The sequence below is a fragment of the Dromiciops gliroides genome, chromosome 4, assembly GCF_019393635.1.
Source record: "Dromiciops gliroides isolate mDroGli1 chromosome 4, mDroGli1.pri, whole genome shotgun sequence".
Taxonomy (NCBI): Eukaryota; Metazoa; Chordata; class Mammalia; order Microbiotheria; family Microbiotheriidae; genus Dromiciops; species Dromiciops gliroides.
The window spans coordinates 247217378-247235637 of NC_057864.1; the positions used below are offsets into that span (position 1 = coordinate 247217378).

At 40.4% G+C, this 18260-nt stretch overlaps 1 protein-coding gene across 1 annotated transcript; it reads left to right on the top strand.

Moving 5' to 3' along the window:
• The first annotated feature begins 9125 nt into the window (after positions 1 to 9125).
• Positions 9126 to 17658, top strand: SRSF3 (serine and arginine rich splicing factor 3). The gene is made up of 6 exons (XM_044000098.1): positions 9126 to 9260; positions 11003 to 11210; positions 12888 to 13022; positions 15246 to 15284; positions 15969 to 16055; positions 16184 to 17658. The coding sequence occupies exons 2-6, from the start codon at positions 11005 to 11007 to the stop codon at positions 16209 to 16211; spliced, it is 495 nt and encodes a 164-aa protein (XP_043856033.1). The 5' UTR covers positions 9126 to 9260; positions 11003 to 11004; the 3' UTR covers positions 16212 to 17658.
• Positions 17659 to 18260: the final 602 nt, after the last annotated feature.

Below are 18260 nucleotides of genomic sequence, written 5' to 3' on the forward strand. Positions count from 1 at the left end.
AATACATAAAACAGTGCCATTTTTCCTCACAAAAATTTTTTAAGATAGTTATTTTTTAGGAAAAATATATTAACCTATAATAGGTTTATTTTTGTTATGGTTTATTTTTGGCAGGGGGGGTGCTGGGCAATGACTTGCCTGGGGTCACACAGCTAGTAAGTATCAAGTGTCTGAGGTAGGATTTGAACTCAGGTCCTCCTGAATCCAAGGCCAGTGCTTTATCCACTGTGCCACCTAGCTGCCCCTATTCTTGTTATTTTTAACTGAATAAGTGCTTCTAAATTTATGTTTTAATTTCTCTTGTGGTAAATATCAATTAGATATGATCCATATAAGCAAAAAGCTCTTTGGGATCCTCAATGATTTTGAAGAGAATAAAGGAATCCTAAGCCCAAAAAGGGAAAGAGTCATAGTACTAAGCTATAGATGGGTAAGTCATCTAAGATAGTGTTTCACCAATAAAATCAAAGATCCTTGCCATATTTAATTAACTGGCATCAGGAAGATTTGAGTTCAAATCCAGCCTCAGACACTACCTAGTTGTGTGGCCCTGGGTAAGTCACTTAACCTCTGTTTGCTTCAGTTTCCTCAACTGTAAAAATGGGGATAATAATGGCACCTACCTCCCAGGGTTGTTATAAGGTTTGAATGAGATCAGATCATATATGCAAAGTCTTTGCAAACCTTAAAGTGTTACATGTAGAGCCAATATCTGATTGCTTGCCCCCTCAGGGAGGGCAGGAGGGATAGAATTTGGAACTCAAAACTTTAAATAAAAATGTTTATCATTATTGTTTTAAAAAATATTTTTGGAAAATGTTTGGCTCTACTGTTACAAATAAAAATAAAAAAGTTAAAAAACCCCCCTACCTTAAAGTGCTATATAAATGTTAGTTAAATTTGTTACCAACATTAGTTTGTTTTCTTTTCTCTAGTTGTAAGTCAGAATGTATATTGTTATTCTGATGCTACTTTCTTCACTTTCATCAATTATGGAATAATGATAACAGCTAGAATTTCCATAGTACTTTAATATTTTGCAAAGCACTTTACAAACTCCAGGAGGTAGATACTATTAATATTCTCATTTTACAGATGAAGAAACTGAGGCAGACCAAGGTTAAGTGACTTGCTTGGGGACACACAGCCAGTAAGTGTCTGAAACTGGATTTGAACTCAGGACTTTTTAACTCCGGGTCTAGTTCTATCCACTACATCCCTCAGGGCCAATCTTTTTTTTTTTTTTTTTTGGCAGGGCAATGAGGGTTAAGTGACATGCCCAGGGTCACACAGCTAGTAAGTGTCAAGTGTCTGAGGCCACACTTGAACTCAGGTCCTCCTGAATACAGGGCCAGTGCTTTATCCACTGTGCCACCTAGCTGCTCCCAAGTTGCTAAATTTTTATTACAATAGACCTACATCAGGAATGGGCCTTAGAGGCCTTATTGTCTGACAACCTTCTCATCTGACGAATGAACAAATGAATGAATGAATGAATGAATGAATGAATGAATGAATGAATGAATGAATGAGCACTTAAATTCCAAGTACTGTGCTGAGAACTGAGAATGTAAACTCCAAAACCAAAAACATTTCCTGCTCTCAGGGAGTTTAATATTCTAATGGAGAAGACAACACACAAAGAGAGACATAAGGGGCACAGGAAGAAAATTAAGCTTTAAAGGCCTGAAGCTGCACTGAGACTCTTGGAATACCTTGTGTTGACTGGAATATTCTTCATATATGAATTTTGAAATGCTTTGCAAATGCTCCCTTGAGCACATCAATTGTGTGAACTGTATTCTTCCTGAGCTATCAGTTCAGTGATCCCCACTGCTGGTACCTCTCCTGAGTATGCCACCACTCTGGTATAGGATGGCATCATGTCATACCTGGACCACTCGAATAGCCCACAGGTGGGTCTGCCCGCCTCAAGTCTCTCCCGCTCCAATCCATCCTCCATTTAGCACTTAAAATGCTAGGTCCAATCGTGTCACCCCCTCCTCAGTAAATTCCTTTGGTTCCCTATTGCCACCAGGAGAAAAGAAATGGAATGTCATATTCATGGAATAGTTAAGAGGCCAAAGAGTACATGTCCGGGAGCCAAGTGTACTGAGAATGCAAAGGTAGGAGGGGGCTAGGTTAAGATGGGCTTTGAATGGCTTGGGACATTCTCTCTAGAAATGGCCTGTAATGGTCTCTGTCCTCTGCTCCGACCACTGACCTGTCTGGTTTCCTTTAAGTCCCACTTAAAAATCCCATCTTCTATGGGAAGCCTTCCCCAACCCCCCCCTTTTTTTGTGAGGCAATTGGGGTTAAGTGACTTGTCCAGGGTCACACAGCTAGTAAGTGTCAAGTGTCTGAGGCCAGATTTGAACTCAGGTCCTCCTGAATCCAGGGCTGGTGCTCTATCCACCGTGCCACCTAGCTGCCCCATCCAACCCCTTTTAATTCCAGTGTCTTCCCTCTCTTAATTATTTCCTATTTATCTTGTATATAGCTTGCTTTGTATATATTTGTTTGCATGTTAACTCCTCCATTAGATTGTAAACTCCTTAAGGACAGGGACTACCTGGCAGCTCAGTGGCGCAGTGGATAAAACACAGGCTCTGGATTCAGGAGAACCTGAGTTCAAATCTGAACTCAGACACTTGACACTTACTAGCTGTGTGACCCTGGGCAAATCACTTAACCCTCATTGCCCCACCAAAAAAACCAAACCAAAACAAAAAAAACCATGTAGTACATACCCTGGTTGAAGAGCTTTCTCCCTATAGCCAAGGACAGGGACTATCTTTTGTCTCTTGTTGTATCCCTAGTACTTAACAGTTTCCGGAACATAGTAGGCGCTTAATAAATGTTTATTGATAACATGATTGATTAGGAGGTAATGAATTTGTTATCTCTCAGCTTAGCATTTTAGATAACCCTTTCTCCAAGCTGTCACCTATGCCTATCTGCATAGACAAAACAGCCTTGAGGCTGGAAATTTGAGTGCCAGAAGGCTTTATCATGGGACAGCAAAGTCTGGAACAGGAATAATTCAAATATTTTCCAGGGAATTGACATATTTTTCCAGGACATGATAGAGAAGGAAGATCTTTTTCTTCTTGTCTAGTGCCCAGAGTGCCCACTACATACAGTAGTTGTTGTTGTTGTATCATTCAGTCATGTCTGACTAGTTGTGACTTTATGGACCACAGCAGGCCAGGCCCTTCTGTCCTCCACTATCTCTCAAAGTCATTGACATGACACTATCTATCTATCTCATCCTCTGGTGTCCCCTTTTCCTTTTGTCTTCGATCTTTCCCCAAATCAGGACCTTTTCCAGTGAGTCCTGTCTTCTCATTATATGGCCAAAGTATTTAAGCTTCAGCTTTAGAATTTGACCTTCCAGTGAATGGCCTGAATTAATTTCTTTAAGTATTGACTTATTCGATCTCCTTGCTGTCCAAGGGACTCTCAAAAGTCTTCTACAGTACCATGATTTGAAAACATCATACTAATCCCTCTTAAATTTCATTGTATTAGATTTGGATCATCATTCCACCTATTGAGATCTTTTTGTTGTTGTTGTTTTGTGGGGCAATGAGGGTTAAATGACTTGCCCAGGGTCACACAGCTAGTAAGTGTCAAGTGTCTGAGGCTGGATTTGAACTCAGGTCCTCCTGAATCCAAGGCCAGTGCTTTATCCACTGCACTACCTAACTGCCCGAGATCTTTTTGCATCCTGATTCTGGTTGGGTTTTTTTGGTTTTGGTTTTGGTTTTGGTTTTTTTTTTTTTAGTGAGGCAATTGGGGTTAAGTGACTTGCCCAGGGTCACACAGGTAGGTAGTAAGTGTTAAGTGTCTGAGGCCGGATTTGAACTCAGGTACTCCTGACTCCAGGGCCAGTGCTCTATCCACTAGGCCACCTAGCTGCCCCCCCTATTTTTTTTTCTGGTTGTTTTTTAATCCTTCAAGCTTTATGTCATCTGCACATTTAGAAGACTCCAATCATGCCTTCTATGCCTTCATTCAATTAACTGACAAAAATTTTGACCAACACAAGGCCAGGGACAGATCCCTGAGGTACTCCACTGGAGGCTTCTGGAAAAGCTGACATCAAATCATTAATCACTACACCTTGGTATCAGTCATTTAACTGTGCTATTATTTTGCCTGTACTTCTCCATTTTATCCACAAGTATATCAAGGGACATTGTCAAATACTTTGTTCCATCTTCCAAAGATAAGCTATCCTTATGTAGCCAGAGACCCAAAGCCCATTAGTATGAGATTCTCTCTTCACTGGTGGATCTCAATACCCAATACCTGTGTGAGGGGCAAGGTAGAATTGGTCAGAACAGGAAGGAGAAGAGCTTCTGTACCTTCATTCACAGCAGTCTCTTCTGACTCTTAAATCCCTTTGGTGTCTTTGGTCTCTGCATTTGCTTTGGGGGGCTTCTGGCTTCCAGTTTCAAGATAGAAGATGAACAGTGACAACTGAAGGAAAAATAAGACAGGAAAGGAGCTAGCAGTCTCCATCATGTCCCTATTCCCAGTTTGATACACTAGAGACTTCAGGAAATTTCCCCTTGGGTAATACTCTCTTGGTTAAGCTGAGTTGTCTTTCTCCCCATAGGAGAACTTCTTCACTGGGTATTGTCTGGTCTATGTTCTATCATGCATACTTTCTCCAATTTCTATTTTGTTATCAACTTGGATAAATGGATGTTTTGTGTGTTCATTGTGGAACTAGTACTTGATGGGAAGGGACTTATGCTTTGGATATAAAGCTGAGATCTTCTTTTCCCCACTAATAAACAGCAATCAGAACTTTAGCATGAGCCTGAAAACTATATCCTTTAGACTAACAATATTTTTTTTCTTTTCTTCTTCTTCTTTTTTTTTTTGTGTGTGAGGCAATTGGGGTTAAGTGACTTGCCCAGGGTCACACAGCTAGTAAGTGTTAAGTGTCTGAGGCCAGATTTGAACTCAGGTCCTCCTGAATCCAAGGCCAGTGCTCTATCCACTGCGCCACCTAGCTGCCCCCTAGACTAATAATATTTAAGGAACCTAATAGATAGACTCCTAACCCAGTAACCCTTCTTCCTGAAGAGAGCAGAGTGCCCAGGCTTCAGGCCTCAACCAACTTCTGGCTTTTCCTCTTGGTGGAAAATAAAATCTCCCTTGGTTAAGGGTTGGGAGAGAAAAGGCTCACTCCCCATATCCAACCAGTTGTTAAGTTCTGTTGTTTCTACTTTTATATCATTTCTCAAATATGTCCCCTTCCTTCCTCTGACACCATTATGGCCCTTGTGCAGGCACTCATCACCTCATGCCTAGACTACTGTAATAGCCTGCTAATAGGTTTCCCTGCCTCAAGCCTCCCCCTACTCCAATCCATACTCCACTCAGCTGTCAATCTGAACTTCCTAAAGTGCAGATCTGACCACATTGTCCCTCTATTCCATAAACTCAAGTGGCTCCCTGTTATCTCCATGATCAAATATAAAATCCTTTTTTTGTCATACACAGATCTTTATGACTTCCCCCTACTCTGACACATCTTTCCAGGGGTTTTATGTTTTACTCACCCCTCCCCATTAAGTATTTTCAGTGTTTGTCCTTCATGCTTGGACTGCTTTCCTTCTCATCACCACCTCCTGGCTTCCTGCAAGTTCCAACTAAAGACCTCCCTTCTTCATGAAGCCTTTCCCAGTACTCCTTAATCTTAGTTCCTTCCCTTTACAATTATCCCTAATTTATTACATTGTCATTGTGGTTTGTCCTTCATTTTCTTCTTCTTCATTTTTTTGTTTTTTGATGAGACAATTGGGGTTAAGTGACTTGCCCAGGGTTGCACAGCCTAGTAATGTCAAGAGTCTGAAGCCAGATTTGAACTCAGGTCCTCCTGACTCCAGGGCCAGTGCTCTATCCACTGCACCACCTAGCTGCCCCTTGTCCTTCATTTTCAAAGAGGACCAATGATTTCACAGGGTGATGTCTTGCCTTTCTTATGAATTAGATTCAAGTAAGGCAGAGTCATCAGTCTCATTTTTTCTTCCAGAGTCATTAAAGTCCAGTGGCAAGACAAAAGTCAGGATGACTGGCAATGGCCTGGGATGCATTGGATGATCTTGGCTTCTTCAATGTCTAGCCAAGTTCTAAGCATGCCATAGCACCTGCTTCAGCCACTTTCATGGCTGTTGTAACAAATGGTTCTCAGCTGACCATCTGGCTCAGGGAAGTCTTCACATACTTAAAAGTAGACATTGTCCTAACTCATCAGTGGGTTTTGAGGCCCGTCAGTTACCCTTAACCTGGTTTAGCCCGTCTGCAGAGACGGTATTACTGGGGTATGGACAATTCATATGCTATAGTTTCTTGGAACCACGGGTGAGTGTATACAAGAAGTTGTAGCATGTGAATTGGCCATACCCCAAATATATATATCACCACAAACACCAGAACTATGACATTGCAAAAATGGATCTGAAAAATATTCCTTTATCAAAGAATTATTTGCATACACAATCCAATCAAAATTTAAGTAAAAGTTTTATTTGGCACACAGAAGTATGGCCGGGAGAAGAAGTGTAAACTTCAGCTTCTGGGGAGGAGCAGATTTATGGAAAGTTCCTCCATCAGGCACAGTAAAAATACTTTTATAGGGGATAGAAACAGGTGGGGAGATAGACTTAGAACTGAAAAGTTATAGCTGTTCTGGGGAGTGAAGATGCTAGCTATTGAGAAGTGGGATACATGAAACAATAAATATGTCATATTCCTAACTTAAGATTATTGTCACCACCTGGTCCTAATCACAGAACATGCACATCTGGTCCAATTAGGCTCCTGCTATAAATTTCAAGGAACCCAACTTTCTGGGTACCCATGACATGTCAGCTTCATTATCTGTTTGACTAACCACTATCTGGTTAATTAACTGCTTTGCTTTTCCAAGGAAAGAGTACCCTCTAACTGACCCCAGCAAGCTGATCAACTGTATTATTTTTCATGGTCAGAGTGACCTCCTCATAGCCAGAGTATCCCTAACTGGACCTAGGCCTACCAGGCTGCTACTACATATATATGTGTATGTGTGTGTATACACACTCTCTCCAAGAAGCTGTTGTATATATATATATATACATATATACATAAATATACAAATATACACTATATATATACACATAAATATACAAATATACACTATATATATGTGTATATATATATACACATAAATATACAAATATACACTATATATATATACACACATAAATATACAAATATACACATACACACATATATATGTATATACTACAGAAGTACCCTTGAGATTAATATGTCTGTTTTTATGTCCCAGAAATGTCAAGCAGGGGAAATCTGCCTTTCAAAATGTAGAGGAGTCCAAGCTGGATTGAAAGCAGAAAAGTTTTATTAGAAGGAAAATCATATACTAATGCCCCCAGTACAAGGTACCAAGGGGCCCACAGCGGGGAAGGTTCAGGGAGGGGTTGGGAAAAAGAATGGACAATCTTTCTCAGAAACAGGTGGATATAGAAGCAGGATGTTTTGCAGGACTGCAAGACTGGTTTGGCCCACTTTGGGGAGGGCTCAACAAGGTCAGCCAGCAAACACCAGCAAAGGCATCTGGGAGTAAGCAAGACTGGCTCACTACAGGCTTCTGCTCGGCTCATTGCAATAAACAGGCAGTGTCTAGTGCATCTGCCTGGTAAGGTAACTTATAGACCCATTAATCTCAGAAATACTACCACATTACATATGCACATATATATTTACACACACATGAATGATATATGTATGCTTATATAAATGTATTATATATGTACATATGTATATATACATGTGTAAACGTCACTGTGGATACATACATATTACATGTACACACATGCATTTATATGCTGTCACGATATTAACAGACACCCTGTTTTCAGAGCTAAGGCCCAGCAAGCAAGCTGTGCCCTGAGCTTGGCATAACAAGAATACTTTGCACTCACCCTCTGGATGATCTAACCCTCTGGCAAAATCATAATTATTGCATCGCTTTGACCAGTGCTAGGTGTTATCTGATCTTAGACAAGCACCAGACAAGCTTGAATAAATACCCATGTTCTGGTCATGAAATCCTGCTGTGAATCAAGCTTGTCTCAATGCTGTTACCCCTCATTGTCAGGGCTATAGCTCACTGCTTAGCCAGGGGTATAAGTACTGGGATTTTCCCCACACTGCCCCACTAGGGGCAGGGCTGGCCACATGTGTCTAATTTCTCTCCTTGTCTGTAAGCCATTTCCCTGACTTTGAAGTTAAACTTCCCTTTGATTCCTGACTCTGTTCAGCTCCAGCCATCCACGTTAGAGGCTGGTTTGGTCCAGTTGACAATGCACACATACTTATATTGTGTGTATGTTTTTATATTTATATACAAATATTATATAAACCTGTATAAAATATATACATTTTTCTTGGTACAAAGTTGTTCGCATATTGTTTCCTCCATTAGAATATGAGCTCCTGGAGAACAGGGACTAGTTTTTCTTTTTTTGTTTTGTTTTGTTTCCTGTCTTGGTATTAATACCTTTTAGTACTTAGTAGTTAGCACATGGCAAGTGCTTAAAAAACACTAGTTGATTGATGGGTTTATTGAGTCTTCAGTTTCAATCTAAACGTCTGCAGGAAGGTGTCAATACCATACCTGGGCTCTAAATGTGTGTTGAGAACATCTGCCTAGGTTCACACATTACAAAAGTCCACAGCATTTACACTGCGGTATTGGGATAGGTTTTGATTATTTTTTTATACATGGGTACACTGAATGGGAGTGATAAACAATAATGGAGCGCAGCGGAATGGGGGTGGGGGCTCCGACTGACACCCAAGCACAACACACTGAGTGCGCGCGCACACGGCATCGGGGAAAGCAGTCCTTCCTTGGCGGGACAAACACAGCTTCCAGGCTCAGGCCTTCTCCGAGCAACCAACCGCTGTACAAGCGGTGGTTCACAATTTAAGACGAAGGGCGGGTCCTTCCTAAGTGTCGGTCACAGCGTTCTTCGTTCTCTGATTGGTTACAGCCCTCTGTCACGTGTCCTGGGGCAGAAGCATATAAGCTGGGAGGCGAAGGCGGCGTTCCGCCATTTTGTGGACGTCGGGGGAGTAGCGCAACAGCTGCGCGGGGACGGAGCCGGGAGGAGCGGGAAAAACCCAGTTAAGCGGTGGGAGTTGGATCCCCGCCTGTTAAGCCACAGCACCCGGTAAGGAAAGGGGCGGCGGAGCGGACGGTTGGGTTCTTTTTCGCCGCCGTCGTAGCCGTGGGGCCCGAGCGAGGCTGGGCGCAGACAAAGAGGTGCCGCCGCCATTTTGTGACGTTCGGCGGCCGGCGGTCGGGGTGCCCTAGGTACTGCGGGGAGGGACCGCCGAGGCCCCGACCTGGAGCCAGGCCCCCGGGAAGCGCTGGGAGGGGAGCCTCTGGGGCTGAGGAGGGGATATGAAAGGGGAAAGGGAGCGGGGACGACACATCCGGAAGAGGAACCGAGGCGGCCGGGCGCGGCCTGCCGGCTCATGGCGTCTCTTCTCTCGCGGCTCGCTCCACGGCGAGTTGCTTCTCGATTCTTGCCTCTGCTTAGGCCGCCGCGAAGCAAAGCTTCCTTCCCGCGCTTCTGGGGGCGGGGGTGGGGATGGAGGGCCGCGGCTGCCTGGCCTCACGAGTGCGGGGGCTGGAGAGAGGACGCTTGGCCTGCCGGGAGGCAGGGAGGGAGGGGGCCGCGCGGCCGCTTTGTGGCTGCTGGCGTTTCCCCATCGGCGCCCAATTAAGTGTGGGCCAATGGGTGCTGCGCACTTAAGCCGTGGACGGCCCTTGGGTTGGGCTCAATTCGCCCTGCGCCTCGGCACGGGCCTGAAACCTGTTGCGATGAACGGCCGTCTTTTTTTTTTTTTTTTCCGTTTGAAACTTGTCTGAGGTGTTGACCAGTTTACGTTTAACTCCAAATTTTGATGCTGCCTGTTGTAACATGCTAATAACCAAGGCTGGGTGTGGCATCGACACCTAGTATGTGTTTGAACTGGCTTTAGTGGGTGAAATGGGAGGCGATTTGCTCGCTGTTTACAGCACCCAATTTTGCTGTTTTGGTTCAGAGCCCTTTCTTTGGCTTTGGGGTTAAGATTTTGCTATTCATGGCCCGTGAAGTTAAAAATTGGATTGCCCTGAGTTATACTATGTCACGGTGACCACCAAGAATGCAGCATACTTAAATTTTTAACGTAGAGTTGTTTATTTCTTAATTCCCATTGGCTTTGCACCTACCTTCTCACCAGGATACATAAAGTCCACTGGTGAATGCTCTATGAAGAGTATTAAAATCAGCATAAATTTGTGCTTTTGAAGAAGGATCTGCAGTAGTCTTTCTACAAGTCCATTTAACAAACATTAAGCACTTAATATGCATCAGGCCCCAGAAATAAGAGTTGGGGAAGCTAAGAAAAACAAGACCTTCCCGGTCGCCCCACCCCCAGTTCACAATCTAATGGGAAAAACTACGTGCAAAAAACTGTATAAACTAGATGTACACCATAAATTGGACATAATCTCAGAAAAGAAGTCATTAAAGGAGGAAGGGGAAAGGCTTCTTGCAGCAAAGCTACATTTGCAAAAGAAGGAATCATTAAATGAGTCTTTGGTTTTGATTAGGCTAATATGCCACAAAGTCTTGGATTTCAAGGGCACTTGAGGGCCTGTTTAGGGGTGGGGATCTTGGAATGAAATATTAGTCTTTTGCCAAAGACAATGTTTCTGGAACTACTTCCCCATGTATATGCTACTACATAAAAACATGAAAGGATAGTTCTGGAGGGTTGGTTGTTCAAAGAAGTGAATTTTATTTCATTGGACTTTACTCTTTTTTTTGTTATCATAAGTTAACATCTTAAGTCATACCAATAAAGGATTTTATTAAAGTCCTGCAAATACTAAACATGTTTTGCCATTGTCTCATTACAGAGATGCATCGTGACTCTTGTCCGCTCGATTGTAAGGTTTATGTAGGTAACCTTGGTAACAATGGCAACAAGACTGAATTGGAGCGAGCTTTTGGATATTATGGACCGCTCCGGAGTGTGTGGGTTGCAAGAAATCCTCCCGGCTTCGCATTTGTTGAATTTGAAGATCCCAGAGATGCAGCTGATGCTGTTAGAGAACTAGATGGAAGGTAATAAATACTTAATGTATAATCTCTGTAAAGTTATTTCCTCATTTGTACATTGAATTCAATAGAAGAAATAACTTAATACACTGTACATCATAAAATTATAACTCACAATTGCATAGTTAACATTTTAGGGCAATTCCTCATATTTTATAGAAGAGAAAACTGAGACACATAGAACATAGATAATTTCTTCATCATACATTTAGTATCATTTGCGACCCCTCTATAATAGCACTGAAATTGAACTGGATCACTACTATGAATGATCAGAATCAGTTACTAGAGTTAGTGCAAATTTTATATTGATTCTCATCCACAATAATGTTAGCATTTGTGTAGACTACGAAATAGGGTCCCTTTTTTACTCAAGGAACTTTACCCAGATCTTTCTTGACTTAATTTTTGTAGTCACTATTGAAGCTACTTTTTAAAAGTAGTATTAGGGTAAAGTTGGAGTTGATGGCCATGCATTCCCTTAATGTCTTCAGAAATATTTCATTGTATGTTGGTATCACAAAACTACAGAAACTGATCTAATTAAAATTGGCTAGTGTTTTTTATGTTTAATTTATTTGTACTATGCCATCTAGTGTTCAGGTGTTTTTTAGGCCTAGAATACATATATGCTAACCTATTTACTTGTACTCTTATCTTATTGCTTCTGCCTAAGCCAAGAGGTAATTCAGTAATGCCACATTAATGTATACTTGTATAGTTTGATATGAAAGGCAATTCTGATTATTTAATCAGAATATAGAGTTGTTTGGGGGTCAGCTAGGTGGCATAGTGATAAAGCACCGGTCCTGGATTCAGGAGGACTTGAGTTCAAATCCAGCTTCAGATACTTGACACTTAGTAGCTTTGTGACCCTGGGCAAGCCACTTAACCCTCATTGCCCCAACAAAAAAAATAAAATGAAGTTCTTTAGTAGAATAAAGATCAGGTGAGCTCATCTAAAGTGTGCTTTTAAAGGTGTTTTACATTTTAAAGTCCTAAAATTCAAATCATAATTTTGAAATGAGCTAGTTATCATTAAGGTAGCAGCAATAAACAGAACTGGTAAACCAAGACCAATATTGGGTATTCCAAGTGCTTAAGAGATGAATTCATAACCCAAATATTATTGTCTACTGTGTTGGGATACAGTTGATAGATGTGGTCTCTGACCTGATAAGAGCTTGATCTTGTACAAATTTCTCAGCATCTTGGGCTTTTCCTTTGTATTTAACATCTTGCCTTGTAAAATTTTGTGTGTCTAAGCTAGCTTTCCCTCTAGCAGTATAATCATCTCGAGGGAAGCATTCAGTTTTAGTAATTTGTTATTCTTCCCATCTTTCCATATAGCTGCTTAAATGTTGAATGTTGATTTATTGCAAATCCTTATAGCAATTATACATGAAATCAGATGACATGGGGAAAGAAAAGAGAATAGCAAACTATTTGAAGGGCCTTTTAGCAGAAAGTGCTGGATTTGAAGTCCATGCCTGTTAAAGCTTCTTTGGGCTTCATGAGGGAGTTGCACTAGATATTCTTTCCAGTTCTAAATCTAGGTAGCAAAATTAGGAAAGTATGTTTTGCAAGGATCAGTGTCTAAAATGTTTGTAAATACTTGTGTGTGCTTTTTTTAAAGAACGTTTTTTTAGTTTATATATATATATATTTTTTTTTCCTTTAAAGGACACTTTGTGGCTGTCGGGTACGGGTGGAACTGTCGAATGGGGAGAAAAGAAGTCGTAATCGTGGTCCACCACCTTCTTGGGGTCGTCGTCCAAGGGATGATTATCGGAGAAGAAGTCCTCCACCCCGCCGCAGGTACTTTAGAATCAAAGAATGTGTTTAGAGCCCTTGGTGTTAAACCATAGAGCAATATAGGAGCAGGTGTTTCCCTAAAGCATGTTGATGGGTAACATCTATTGCTGAGATTCTGAGGGTTTTTTTGTTTTTGTTTTTTATAAAACAGCCTTGCTGGGGCGATAGTGGGGTGTTTTATGTAAGTTGATGCTGAATGTTGGCTTTGGTCGTTAGGTCACTGTTCAAGTTGATAGTCAGTAACTTTTCAGTCCTGGATCTATCTTCTTCAAGTTATTTTAGTTCATCTTCTAGTCACATCTTTTCCAATCTTCCCTTTTACTTCAATTTAGGGCCATTTCCCATTCCTTGACTCAATAATGACAGGCTTAACATAAAACAGTCTAGCTTTCCACGCAGATGTATCTTTCTACTTTGTTTGCACAATTGTAATATTTGTTAAGAATGTTACAACTGGTGAAGTAGAAATTAATCTTAAACTAGTTTAAACTTAGGTCACTAAAAAAGGGGGCTAAACAGGAGTAATTCCAGTCATCTTAAGTTTTTCAAACCCAAATCTGAAATTTCAGTTTTTTTTTTTGGTAATTATGGCACATCACTCTTGGACCCAGGCATTGTTGTCTGGAGACTATTCCGCATCTCCTCAAATCTCCAACATGATTTCTACAGGACTGAAATTACCTGTTAAAGGTGAGTGAAGTCCTTCTTAGGAGATAGGAGTTTGAAACTGCCCCTTCTGCTATTTTAAAAATAAAACAAACAAAAGGCCAAAAAAAAAAAAAACCCACCCCACACTTGTTGCCCATCGTAATAAGATTATATGTTAGCTAATAGATGGTTGTACTGATGGCTTGTTTTTTTCATTTTTTTTTTGTGCTTTTTGGTCCATCTATTAATAAAAATGAACCCCGTTACAGAGTCACCATCATGTCTCTTCTCACCACCCTCTGAGTCTGCATTAGCCAGTCAACTAGCCCTTTCAGCGTCATGTGACCAGCGCGCCCCATTCAGCTTGGCTGGTGTCGTTTCACATGACCCAGGCATGGCCAGTCGTCAGGTTGCACCGCCCTTTGGTTCCCGAGCATGCTGTTTTCTCTCAGCCTTCTCTCCAACCTTAACCAAATCGGCAGCAGCCACCTCGACCGCCCACACATTCCTGGCCAATCAGCTCAGCTGTTTATTTACCAAATGTCTTCACAACAACTACAGCAGCAGCCTTCGGCTAACAAAAAAGCAGGAAAAATCCACAACACCCCCTTCGCCAACCAACTAAATACAACGCAACATCTGGCAAAACCTTTTCAGCAAATTCTTCCTGGCCGTCAGTCCGGCAGCCTCACCTCACCATTTCTAGCTTGTTGAAACCCAAAACTAGTAAGTTTTTCCTGCTTATACAGTTTACTGCTGGTTAAAATAAGGAGTAAGCGGCTTAAGTAATTACTTTTCTCGATCAAAGGCTGGCTGTGCATAATTGAATGGTAACGTACAGATATTGCTTGAATAAAACTTTTAAGGGTGATAGGGAACTTTTAATGTAACTAGAACCTCAAGCAAAACTCATTTGCATGTGTGAGATGCCAAACTAAAAATTTAATATCTCTAACAAATTTAGCTTTCCTTTCTAGCAAAATTTTGTTGAATCCTATCACCTTTAAATGGTTTTACTAACAGTTTTCAAAATTTAAAACAATTTTTGGGGTGAAGTGGGCCAAGCTAAGGTAATTTTTTGTAAGCCTAAACACACTCTTAAAATGTGACAATCACAAATATGCAGTTCTAATGTATCACTTAATGGCATCAATATTTACACTGAGCGCGTTTTCACAGTTTTTCACTTTATCCACTTGGTACCTTAAGTCTTGTCATGGACTTCTAGGTTTGCATGGGTTCCAAATACTGGTCTATGGCACTGTTTTTGGAACTACTTGTGGGACTACATTTTGGCGTGGTGTTTGGGTAGTGCAGTTAGTTGACGTGGAAGTTTTGCATTGGACAGATCTGCTGTGAAGCATTCTTTGTTAAAGTGAATTCATGGTTGGAATACCTGCTTTTCACTTGAGCTTTTTGTTCCTTAATCCTTCTGTGCTTTTTTTGTTTTGGACGATGGGTGCCAGTTCTTCGGCACGATCACTGGGCCCAACAGTGAGATTGAAAAGTTGGGAAATGCCTCACGCCATAAATACTAAAATTGATAGTGAGCCTAATTTGTCCTATTTCTGATTGTAGATCACCACGAAGAAGAAGCTTTTCTCGAAGCAGGAGCAGGTAAAGCAATCGCATTTTTTGATTGGGGCTTCTTGTCAGTAATTCTTTATGTAGTATATTTGTTGGTTGGGAGTGTATGATGTTAAGTGACCAGAATTAAGGAGTTTTCAAATTATGCACAAGTTGTGCATCTTTCCTACAAGCTGTCTATTGCTTGGAGGAAGAGACAGGGCACACCTTCAACCTAGTATTGTCCAATTTCTCTAATCTTCTACCTATCTTTCCAGTCTTACCTCTTTTTTGTTGTTGTTCCTATCTTGTTTCAGCCAAAGTGGGTGCTTTGCTTTGCTCCTGAATTCAGCATTTTATATCTACCTCTTCATTTACATAAACCGATTCCCTTGTCCTCCTTTTCTCTGTGTTTCAGGATTTATAACTTCAAGGCTCAACCCAGGTGCTGCCTATCTGGGCAGTTTTCCTTGATTTTATTCCCCATTCCCTCTGCTCTTTATCTGTTATGTAAACTGAAGAATTTTAGTCTTAAGAGCAGACTTTTGTTTTCAAATCCTTAGTGTGCCTGTCCACGGTACTTTGCTCATAGTAGGTGCTTAGTGAATATTGTTTGTTGAATTAAGCTTTATGTTTGTTAGATGGGTCAGCTTTGAATCTAATCCTATTTGAAATAATTTGCCACTTAAATTTGAGTAGTCACACTGATTTTTTTTCCTTCCTTTACTGTTTTAGGTCCCTTTCAAGAGATAGAAGAAGAGAGAGATCACTGTCACGGGAGAGAAATCATAAGCCTTCTCGTTCCTTTTCCAGGTCTCGTAGGTAGGTTTCTTAAATAATTTGAGCAAACTAACAGAAAGCTATATAGTGATTTTTAAATACAAAATAGACATCTTTATCAGATTCAAGTCATAGGTATTGAGATATAATAATTTTTTCCCCTTGTTCAGTCGCTCTAGGTCAAATGAAAGGAAATAGATCATCGGCCTTCAAGAGGAGTGATGTACAGGAAGTAGCCCTTCATTTGACAGGAGCATGTACAGAACATTACAAGTTTTGTTTGAGCCTTCATAAGCTCAGTGCATTTTTAAAATGTTTTAGCTGTTAAAATTTGTTTATTGTCTTGTAACGGTGACACATGTAAAGATGTGTATCTGTATGGTTTGAAACAGATCATATAAGGCATGTAATACCAAGAATTTGTTACTTTACAATGTTCCCTTAAACAATATTTTAATTTCTATTCAGTTTATTTTGCATCAATTTGCAAATAAACCTGTAAAACCTGCAGTGGCCAAAAATGACATCCTGACTGTGTCTTCTGGGGGCGGGAAATGACAGATTTATATTGGAGAGAGTCTTGGTTTTTGTCCACGGTAGTTACAACATAATGCAATGCTTCAAAGCTCCTCCTAGAATAGGCCAGCAGGTAAATTGGGAAGTAAAAAGTATACAAAAATAAAACATTTATTCAAATCAAAAGGTGTGATGGGTTTTAGAAAAGAAGAAAAAAAATCATTCTAAGTGGACACATCTTAAGTAAAAACCATAAGAGGTTTTGAGGAAGTTTAGTTTTTCTACTTAAGGTCATGGATTCTTTGTAGTTGATGCACTGTGAGTAAATAACTGGTGATATTCAAAATTAACCATTCACACAAATTTTCAGTTTAAGGGTACATTGTAGAGATGAAACTTTTGAGTTACTGTGCAAGATTTTTTTCATGATGTCATTTGTAACATGTTTTGTGAGACCTTCGGGATTAAAGTTTTGGTTACAAATTGTTGCTTAACTTGAATACTTAAAGTTTTCCTTGTAGAACCTAATTCAGCCTATGAGCTTGGTACATGCAGTCCAGGTTTAAACATTCCTATCAGAAGCCATACTTATATTTTTCTTGTTAAAGTGCTTTTGGAGTAATAAAATACTAGCTAGCCTATTTGTGTGATAGCCAGTTGAATCCACTGTTCATAACAGTTCTTGTATAAAAGCAGTTGATTGCACAAAGCTGCTATTTTATGAGTTGGACTTGATTACTTTGAGAGTGGTTTCTTGGTGGGATGGTTTGTTCTGCTAGGTAATCAGTTGCCCACTCCTTAAAAAGAAGCCAGTTCAGGGTTCATGATACCGAAACTTGCTCAGATGAATAAATCCAAGATATATTTCATTGTAACCCCAATTGAAACCACCTTAGAAGCTTTCAGCATGAAAACAATTCTCACTTCAATTTAGATTTGCTTCCATTCTATAAGTTGAGGTCTTGCATGGGAATTCCAAACTAAGCATCATGATGTAAAATTCACATTAAAGCTCAAATGTAACAGTACAGAACTGAAAATATGGAGGCATGCTTAACCTTCCTAGATACTGGGAAGGATTGTAATTTCAAACTTTTGTGCACTTAGATTAAATCATAATGCAACAGTTTTGTGGCTTAGTTTCCTTAAGTGTGCTTTTTAAAGTAGTCTTGGTGATGTATCATGAGTTCTGTTCTCAGTGTTCAGGCATTATATTAATGACATAAAATTCTGAGTAAATATTTAAAATATGTCCTGAAACTTATAAGTTCAGGATATTATCTGAGACTTAGATTTGGTTGCAGTATGTCTCTAGGCTAGGATTTGTACCCATCTCTGAGAAGACCAGTAAATAGCACAAAATGGTGATGTTTAATCAGATTTTAGTTCACAAGAAGCCTCCTGACCCAAAAAAGTAGCTAAACTGGGAGTGGGAAGAATTTACTTAAAACGAAGTATAAATTTTATTTTACGTCACTTGAACATTTCAATGTTCTGTTTCATGACCCAGGAAGTCTCACCAAGATCACATCATTCAAGGTAGGGGTTTCATCTCTGCAGTGTCCCTCCCAGAAGCCTCACCTCTTCTAGTTTTGTCCTTCAGACTAGGAAAGCTTAATTGTAGGAAAAAGGCTCCTTATAATAATCCACCTCCCCCCCCTTTCCAAAGTATTTTTCTTTTGAGGTGTTTGTAGTAAAATATATTTTTGGATTAGTGTACATAACTTAGAT

Excerpts from the sequence above, each read along its gene's own strand:
- SRSF3 (XM_044000098.1), top strand. The coding sequence starts at position 11,005 with ATGCATCGTGACTCTTGTCCGCTCGATTGTAAGGTTTATGTAGGTAAC. Across the intron at positions 11,211-12,887 it reads GTTAGAGAACTAGATGGAAG|GACACTTTGTGGCTGTCGGG; the intron begins GTAATAAATACT and ends TTTCCTTTAAAG. Across the intron at positions 13,023-15,245 it reads AGTCCTCCACCCCGCCGCAG|ATCACCACGAAGAAGAAGCT; the intron begins GTACTTTAGAAT and ends TTCTGATTGTAG.